Source organism: Brugia malayi (genome assembly GCF_000002995.4).
Source record: "Brugia malayi strain FR3 genome assembly, contig: Bm_v4_Chr2_contig_001, whole genome shotgun sequence".
In the NCBI taxonomy this organism is placed as follows: Eukaryota; Metazoa; Nematoda; class Chromadorea; order Rhabditida; family Onchocercidae; genus Brugia; species Brugia malayi.
Genome location: NW_025062476.1, coordinates 6434189 through 6443833, shown reverse-complemented (window position 1 = coordinate 6443833; position 9645 = coordinate 6434189). Strand labels below are relative to the sequence as shown.

Below are 9645 nucleotides of genomic sequence, written 5' to 3'. Positions count from 1 at the left end.
ATTAATTTATTAAATAACTGACTATCTTCACTGTGCTACGAAAAGAAGCTACGAATAATAATTATGAAGCTGGTAAAAACCTTAAAATATAAACGATTACATGAGATATGAAATCATGCATTATGAGATAAGGAACAAAATGGCAGGAAATGGTAATAACAGCAGTTCATGATTAAGAAACTGATAAAATAAATGGTTTCATAAGATATGCCGTGAGGCATCATAATAGGAAATGTGCTTTATCAACTGTAAACTGGGAATACCTAACAAATTCATGGAAGTTACGAAATGAGGAGATTCACTGCTGGAATATGAAAGGAATTCAGGAATACCGTTACTTTAAATGAGATGTAATCTAAAATTTGCAAGAAGCTGGAAACCCCAATTTTTACTTCTCTAGCATAAAGGATCATAAACAACAAGGCAAGACAACGGTGATAGCACATTCTCATACACGACTAACTCGACTCAAATTCTTTGTTCGTTCATTTCGCCGCTTTTGCTCTAAATCGCAATATTTTTCAGTATGTGCGAATTTACCCGTGGCACCACAATGACGGCATACATGTCTGTAAAATAATTTGTTTAAATTTTGGAATTACTTTTTCTTCCATTCCCTGATCACGACAGAGCCTTTTTACTAGATTTTCCTATTATCTCAAATGATACAACAGCGTAATTCTCAGTTCTCAGTTCCTTATGTACTGAATTGCCCAGTCTCAATATCATTGAGTGAGGATAATAATATGAGATTATCAAGCAAGGAAGATAAGCAGAATAAATTTCAAGTTTCTAAGAATGAAGAACTTTAAAAGAGTTAAGAAATGAAACTAACGCAGCCAAAATAGGACAAATCACTACACCCTTAGAGTCCTTGCAAACATGAGTTCGCCATGGTCCGTTCAGCTTGGGATAAAGGATAATACCACATTTCTCGTACTGGAACAAAACCATGGAAATATAAAAGCAGAACCTCCTGAGATTCCTGAATGAACCTCAAAGAAGTGGCATTTAATGAAATTAAACTTACAGCAAAGCGAGCGTTATTGAAGCAGAAAACACAGTACCATTTGATAGCTATTTCTTTTTTATTATTTGCTGAAAAACTATCAAATTCAAACAATGTTAGATAATTTGGAACAAGTAAACATTTTCGATGCTTGACAATTTCTTTACAAGCACTCTTGCATCACATCCATTTTTCAGTCCAGTAGAGCACTTTTCATCCTTCATAAGGACAGCATCTATTAGCTAAAAATAGGTAAAAATAATAAATAAAACTCACAAGAGACAATTTTATTCTGCAGAGAGTTCAATCGAAATAGAGACGGAGCCACCGAAAGAGTCATCTGATTCGGCAATACATCTTTCAGTTTCCGTACTGCAGCAGTAGTACATTGGGGGACTTCACTCTTATTAACCAATTCAACGTTTGGTTTCCATATTTCGAGAAAAGTACTGAAGTCAGCGTGAAGCTGAAAAGTGAAAGTCATTATGACAGTTTCGAATAAAAACAAACGATGACAACAGTCACAGAGAAAAGACCTAATTTGCGGGAGCTCCTACAAACTGTAGTACTGGATTCACTTAATAACTACGAGATATTATCTCATTCTTTACTGAACGACATAATATTCTGATATAAACATGAAGTACTAACATTAAAGAAAGTACTCGTTGCTTCGTTAACAAGCCAAGAATTGTCGATAGACTCCTCAATGTCAAGGTAACTTTTTTTGCTTGGCGGTACGCCAAGATTGGATACATAAGTAGTTAGAGGAACGACTGAAGACGGATTAGTAATCAGATTAGCTAAATAATCATCAGTGCTATTCAGAATAGTCAACCTGAAAATGAGCAAATCGGTTTCATTAATAAAACCTAGAATCAAGCCCAATAGCAAAAAAAGTTCTTTGTTTGGATTACTGAAACGGAACTAAGAAAACAACTTACTCATTTTTTTGCTCATCATTGGTTGCTCCCTCATCATAGCTCGTACCGGTGAACTGAAATTAAAGTTTCAAAAAAAAATCGTAAAGTCACATCAACAAAAAGTCCTGGTAACTTTGATACAATGAATAGAATAGATTCTCACGATTCAGCATCGCTTTTATTCGAAAGAGCCAATAGTTACGGTAACTCAGCTTATCATTAGTAGTTTCAAGAATGAATTTATATATTTATTCCAATCCAGCTATTTAAAATCCTACATTAGGTACACTGCAACGAGTCTCATCCTTGAAATGTCGAGCCATCCAACCAGCTGGCCAACTGTTACTGCAACAGTGTAGAAAGTTATCAAAGAAATATATCAAGAAACAAAAGAGATAAGAAGAGCAAACGTACATTACATCATGATCCTGATGAGTAACTTCAGCTTGTCTTACTTCTGATAAATGCCTTGTTAAGTCAATATCGCTCAATTTGCTGTGATCGCTCGGTAAACTAAAATCTATTAAAGAAGAAATAAAATTCATTTCAAACTGACATTTACTTCTATTTAAGTTCTTGTTATGAAAAAAACTTTTGTCAGCTTTTTGTTACCATTTTTGAAAGAATTCTTTCACTGAAAGCAGTGATCAGGACGACTGCACGACTGATGTCATGAGATAACGAAAAAACGTAGCTTGAGCTTGACAAGCCACAGTGCAGAACGATACCACCAAAAGAGCGAAATACAACTCCCACATACCTGAACATTGCAGGACAGCCTCGCTCCACGTTGAAAGCATCGTCTTCTTATTCCAAATTACAAGCTACCTACTAGCGTGGGAAAGCCGTCTTATCTTACAGAAACTATTGGTCGCCATTATCGTCGCAGCCACGCCCTATTATAGCAATGATAATAAAGCACTGTCAACAGAGTTGCAGACGGAACGATTCCTTGGAATATAATCGATGAAATGGTTGCTAGTAAAATGAGATTTCTCCAGCGATGATCGTCAAAATAACTGTATTATATACGTCTCTTCTAAGTTTCTTCTAACTTGTACTACTTATCACATTACAGAGGAATGTGATTCTATTAAGTACCACATGCATTTGACAGCTATCTCCAGTAGATCCGGATAACGCAGCTCTATCGATATGATTTATAATTGTATACTTATTAGTCACAATTACGATCTGTGATGAAACATTCTGCACATTAATCACGGAAATAATTTATTAACAAATTCGATGAACTACAATACCGTAATATGTGAGATAACACAGTACCATCACCAGAAGTCAGATATTTTTTCTACCATATTTCTTCAGTCCACTTTTCCAGTTCCACTTCACTATTCGGAACAACAAGTTCATTGTGCACTTTGGCTACAAGAAAATAACTAGAAATTTCTACAGAGAATGAAAAACTCTACAACTTATTCTATAAACAGTAAAAATAAAAAAGTAGTAGAAGAGTAAAAATCAAAATTAAAAACAGAAATACTTCCTCGCCAATGCTTTCTTATAAATATGGAGCCTGATGCCATCCATGCAGATTTACTGAACCTCTTAAAGGACATACCACTTGCAGAAACTATTTGTTGGCAGACTACAATTGATGAAGAAATATTAGCATTTTCACCGATCTCAGCACCCGCACAAATGATTGAATTGGTTATTTGTGCCCTGAATTAATTTTTATAGATTATGGATACTAAAAGTGCAATCAGCATTTAGCAAAAATTTTTTTCTTTCAGTATACATAGTAAAAATCCAGTACACAATGCAACGTTATAAAAAGTTAGGACTAAGGGAGTGAAGCTAATTAAAAACAGAATAAGGTTTCAACCACATAAATAAACTCCGATAAGGAATCTATTAGAGGAATAAGTATGTCAGTAACGAGTAATATTTCATACCCCGCACCAATTTGACATTCGTCCATCAGTACAGAACTGATAATTTTGCTTCTTGGTCCAACGACACATTTATCACCGATCACAGATCGCTTAATAATTGGCCTTTCTGAACCAGCAATGTGCGCTTCAGTGGCGCTCTGTAGAAAAAGGCGAGTGGTAGGACCGATGTAACACTCAGAGTCAGATGTGGTACCAATATCATCCATTAGTTGTCCAATAGAAAATTTTTCAGAAAAACTTGATGATAAAAAACGGATGATCTGAAAATGAAAAATAAGTAAAATAATATAAATAAAACTGAGATCAACACGATTGATGGACCAATCTGTATAATGCCTTCTGAAAGAATGACTGAAAGTAAAACATGGAACTCCTGAAAAAGGCTAACGAAAGATCCATCAAATCATTCCATTTTCAATTCCCCTCTGATCAGTTTATTGATAATTTATCTCCTGAAAGAGCAGTCAACTGAGACAGACATATCATAATATTAAGAGTTTTCAAATTTGTTTTTAATTTTTTTTTTTTTTTTAAAAAAGTTTTTTTAATTTTCAGCTGCATTAAATCATTTTTAAACGAAAATTTTTTACACTGCGGTGATATATCCAACTCGTACAACCGGAAATGTTATGGATTTTTAATTCGAAAACTTACTGCTTTATTAATCTCAAAGTAAGATCCGATGGTGTTCACATGTCCAACAATGAAACCGTTCTCGGGTGGCAGCAAATAGGCAAAACATTTCAAACGGTATTGAAGGTTTTTTACAGCATTCGTACCAAAACTGAATTTCTGTATCTTTTCATCTAGAGGGTCGATTCTGACATATTCAGTCAATTCTGAAGGAAACATATATTAACATTTAAAAATTGTTTGACTCTTCTATTTAAGGAGAAAAGAATTTGGACATTTAATATGCTTTCAAAACCATAAAAAAAATTTATTAATATCAGAAAAATGCATGCCATGGCTATCTTTAGCATTCTGTTTTTCCAAAATATATGGAATAAGATCAGCTTTCAGTGATGTAAACTCCCTGCAAATTATAATCTTCTATTAAACCCTCCACTTGTAATCAAAATTTCCGATATTTTATATGATGTTTCAGATCTTACTATAACTTGGCCTTGATAACGAATAAATTCAATAAAATGAAATGGTGGTTTAGATAGATTAAATTAAATAAGACTAAAGCAACTAAAACTTGCCTGTGCTTGTCGATAATGTTTAAAATATATTTCTTCATGATATATAAGTGGCAGTCACTGTACTTTGCAGTGAAGTAAGCAGTTCGACATCTGAAATCTCAATAATTAAACCATTCACGAAAGTTTTGCGAAAATGGTTAAATGTAAATAAAAATTACTTGTCGAGTAAATCAACATTCATAGTAACCGTCTCGTCATAATCCTCTTCTGAACCACTGAATAGTAATTGATTATTCTTAGAAAGAACAATAAAATCGCGCTCTGAAACCATGAAAATAGAAAGATTAAGAAAAAACTGTAGTAAAGTCATAACGTTTTGTTTTAAATAGTAACCAAGAGACACTTTCTTAGATCAAATTCATCGAGATTAGGGCTATCCGGACAAATCAGCATACTGCATCATCGAAGAAACCAGCACTGTAGCCTTCAAAGCATTTCATCTAGTCTACTAACCTGTCGTTAGTTTTGATACCCGTTATCATTCCTAAATAATTTCATCCTAGCCATTTCAAATCACAGCAAGGTTTCTCGGATATATTTGCAGATCAATGTGGGTCAGATCAATGACAAAAACATAAAATTTTAAGAACGCCTTTTTTCCACCGATTTTTTAAAAAAATTTTGAAGCGAAAACCAATACCTTTTAAGAGCTTCATTTTAGGTCCGGGAGCTGGTCCTGTGATAACCCGATCGCATAATAAACACGTTAAAATGGCATTTTCAGCAGCGTGAAGCGACAACATAGGAGCTAGGTTCACATCAGAAACAAAGTCACCACTAACAACAATGAAATCCTTCTGTAATGAATGTAAGTTTTAGACATTATTTGATATGGCATTAAAACTTATAGTCAGCAAAACAAAACAAAAATTATACAAACTAACTCTGAGCTGACAATCAAGTTCTAGCAAGGGTAAACAGAACCAAGTGAAAATATTACAAATTCAGGTGAACTGGAACAATATTTACTCCATATTCTCTCTTTGCCAGGATCCATTTTGTCAACAAATCATTGTATTTTATTTACAGAAATTTACAAGGTAGGTATAATCAAACAAGATCTATTTCTATCTCATATTTTTTTGACTAGCTAACTGAACTCTGAAAATAGTAAAGGCTGCAACTCAAGCAGTGATGAAGAGAAAAGAATGAAGGCCAGACAAAGTTATAAAGGATCTGAATATCCAATACTAGAAAGGCAACTATTATTACCTTGATTTGAGCATTTATAAATCTCAGCACATCTGCAGTACCCCAATGTTCAGCAGCACTGCTTAGTTTTATAAATTCAATCTGTAAATTATCTAACGATGGCAAAGTGGAGCTAAATAAAAGATGTCTAATTTCGTCCATCAATCTTTCGGCTACAACCATAACAACTTCTGAAAAGACATACTGTCATTTTCATAATGACCTCACTTCAGTTACTAAAATAGATCTTAGATAAATGCATAAGGTCTCTACGAAAATCATTTTTTAATTATGAAATAATTTCTAGAACTTAACGAAGCCTTAGATCAATACGGTCTATTATTTACAGATTATAATCGATTCGAAATTTCTTGTCAGACATGATTGCAATATATCAAGGAAGGAAAATAAATTTAGACTATTGTAAAATATCACAGGTACTAATTATGTTTGCAAATTTTCAAACAATCCGAAACATTAATTTAATTAATAATGTCAGCTCCAATAGAAGACTCATGAAAATCCTAAATGTGCAATAGGAAAAAACCAACCTTTTATAGAATTTTTTTGCAAAAAATTGAGTGGATACCAAAACATGGGAACACCGGCAATTGGAAGCATACATTTTGGAATATGATCCGTCAAACTGGTCATTCGATTACCCAACCCACCACATAATACAACTGCTTGTAAAGCCTGAGATGCCATAGTCTGAAGAAGTGGAGAATATTTTCGCAAAATAAAACTTTTTAAATGACGCACGGCAACGACTCAATATAACCAAAAATCCTTTGCTATGTCTAACACTGTATAACACATTATACTGATTACAGAAAATTAACAGTTGTAATCACGCTCTCATAAGGCGGATTTCTTTTCAAAATTTATTCATCAGCAATAACTAACATAAACCGGTGTGTTTACAAATTGGTTAAAACATGAAATGCAAATACAAAACGAAAATGAATTTCATCCACAATACGTAACTGCTATGTTTTTTGATAACGGTTTTTGGAAATGATCTAAACACCATTTTTGTATAAATGATTCAAAGCATGGAATTTTATTGAATGTGAAAGTAATGCTAAATTTAATAAACATCGATGGAAATATACTTTTGATTCCCAACAGTAAAAATCCGATAATGTTTTGTATGAGTCGGAACAGAAGAGGTACATCTATTTCGTTTGCAACGGCCAAGCAACTATTTCACTTCATACAATACAAAAAACATTATCGTTAATTTATTCGTGTAAACAACAATTAAAAAGTAATTAAAAAACGAAAGGAATCATTGCTCGTCGATGTTTTGGATAATTTGGAAATTCGCGTCTATAATTACGGTGCTTATCTTTTGCCCATATAGCCATTTGGAGAAATCCCGCAAAGGTAAAAATCAGTGCTGCAAGTATGAGTTAAGTACAAAACAACACTTCGGCTAAATATAAATCAAACACATAAACTTATTCAAGATAAACCACAAATACTCATAAGCAAACTCATGAAATTGATGTTGCGCGGGTATTTGGCTGTTTTATTTCTACAATAACACAAACCGAAAAAAAAAACCTGGTAATGATTGGGTCATATATGAAAACCATAACCATGAGCCCACTTCGTAAGTGTAATTGGGGCAACTTACGAAGTGGAACATCAATGTCATCGGATTGATATCTGGAATTGGGATTTTGCGAACTTTAGTACCCGAGGGGCGTAAGTTTCTCAAAAGCAGATGAACTGACAAATTGCCTGAAAAACAGATATAGAAAAAAGACAATCATAACAACAATGACACTAATGTATTAGAACAATAAGCAAAAGTCATGAGATAAACATACCGAATTCACAAATAACGAAACCAATAAGACCTGTGGCAACTTGTACGAAACCGAAATACGGTAGGGTATATAGCGGATGGTTGATAAAATAACTGACAAATGCTGTAAAGGCCCAGTAGTAACCACAATTCTAAAACAAATTTAAAATATTTGTATGCTTTATTTATGTAATTTGGGTTTGATGATCTCTTTTGACCATTTTTGAGCATCCTAACGATATATAGAAATCCCAAACTTAGACTATAAATCTGACAAGAAAGTACGAATAACTATACTGAAAACTGATTACTTTGAATATATTCCGTAAAGGCATTGTTGCATTGCTGAATCGATGAACAAAGAGGGTTTCCAGCAAACGTTTTGCATAATGAAATGACCAACAAACCAGTGCAAGTTTTACTCCATAAGACATAGGATATCGGGATGCGTCTTCAAGATTTCATGTCAGTTTTTTGCATGTGGTTCACTTTACTCAATTATTCCATGCTTCATTCGGTATTTTCGATAAAAAACAGCCTCATGTATCAAGAAAAATCACCTGGTCCATAGATCTCGGTTGGTCTCAGGTAGAAAATTGGATAAATCACAAGAGGGCCAATATATTCTAGGAGGAAAACCTGGAGTAGAACAGTGTATTAAAACGGGTGAAGTAAATATTTAGGAAAACTTAATAATAAATCCTACACACCGTTTTCCATCCGATTTGTGGCCCAAGAACTCGAATATATAAGTGAGCACCCTTCGAAGGCAAATTGAGATCCAGCACAACAAGGTCATCTTTCAAATTCTTCCCTTTCGCATCTAACCGCAAAGCTATTTGGTTGATAGGAAGTGAAAGCTCTAAATATATAACAAATCATCACATACAGTAAAAAATTGCATCATACAACAAACCAACAGAAAGATAAGTGGAAACTCGACGGAATCATTATAAACTTACTTTGGGACAGACGACTTTTGATACCCACTATTGATTCATCGGAAGTGATCTAAATTAGGAAATAATCAAGCACTTGAATTTAAACTTAATACCTTGAAATATGATAAATCAAATAAAACAAACATTTTCTAGGTAGGCGATCGACTTATTAATATTTTTGGCATCAAAAACTTCCACCGCAATCGAAGTCATTTCTGTAAAAACTGTGAAAATTAATGAATTCTTATATCGAAATACAAAAAGAGTTAAGAAGTATCCAATTCAAATGCAATTCACATAAGGTTTACCCGGGCAACTACCTCTGCCTTTTACCACCGAGTAGTGAACTTCCTCTGCACACTCCAGTCGCACTATACCGCTCGTAGCGATCTGTCATTTCGCGGTTTGGACGAGGCTCCTAAAATTGAAAGAGTTGTGGTGTGTCTGACTGATCAGTTGCTGTTGATTAGGCTAGAAGATAGTTGTTTCTGTGTAACTGTGGTGGGCAGGTCGAGAGTGGTCTTTTCCAGTCGGTATTTTGGACAGAATGTTATTAAAAAGTTGGAGTTACTTGTTGGTATGCTGTTCATTCCATAGCACTCATCTTTCATAAGGGTTGGTGTTGGATGAGTGTCAGT

At 34.0% G+C, this 9645-nt stretch overlaps 3 protein-coding genes across 4 annotated transcripts; all 3 read right to left on the bottom strand.

The window, feature by feature from the left end:
* Window positions 1–448: 448 nt before the first annotated feature.
* Window positions 449–2700, bottom strand: Bm10426 (Uncharacterized protein; the record flags this gene model as incomplete). Its single annotated transcript, XM_043078638.1, has 9 exons — window positions 449–569; window positions 836–939; window positions 1031–1098; window positions 1286–1475; window positions 1661–1847; window positions 1954–2006; window positions 2211–2277; window positions 2347–2445; window positions 2693–2700. The coding sequence occupies 9 exons, from the start codon at window positions 2698–2700 to the stop codon at window positions 449–451; spliced, it is 897 nt and encodes a 298-aa protein (XP_042934572.1).
* A 544-nt stretch (window positions 2701–3244) lies between these two features.
* Bma-eif-2Bgamma (Uncharacterized protein) lies at window positions 3245–6958 on the bottom strand (the record flags this gene model as incomplete). Its single annotated transcript, XM_043078637.1, has 10 exons — window positions 3245–3318; window positions 3515–3618; window positions 3852–4111; window positions 4506–4690; window positions 4817–4883; window positions 5056–5149; window positions 5218–5320; window positions 5700–5856; window positions 6272–6441; window positions 6802–6958. The coding sequence occupies 10 exons, from the start codon at window positions 6956–6958 to the stop codon at window positions 3245–3247; spliced, it is 1371 nt and encodes a 456-aa protein (XP_042934571.1).
* Window positions 6959–7524: 566 nt separating this feature from the next.
* On the bottom strand, window positions 7525–9220 carry Bm2223 (Uncharacterized protein; the record flags this gene model as incomplete). 2 transcript variants are annotated; one of them, XM_043078636.1, is made up of 8 exons in its annotated part: window positions 7525–7652; window positions 7820–7999; window positions 8089–8218; window positions 8378–8517; window positions 8627–8705; window positions 8777–8928; window positions 9029–9077; window positions 9152–9220. In XM_043078636.1, the coding sequence occupies 8 exons, from the start codon at window positions 9218–9220 to the stop codon at window positions 7525–7527; spliced, it is 927 nt and encodes a 308-aa protein (XP_042934570.1). The 2 variants fall into 2 exon arrangements, with proteins under 2 accessions (XP_042934570.1, XP_001899974.2); XM_001899939.2 differs by lacking the exon at window positions 9029–9077 and having other exon boundaries at window positions 8777–8926.
* Window positions 9221–9645: the final 425 nt, after the last annotated feature.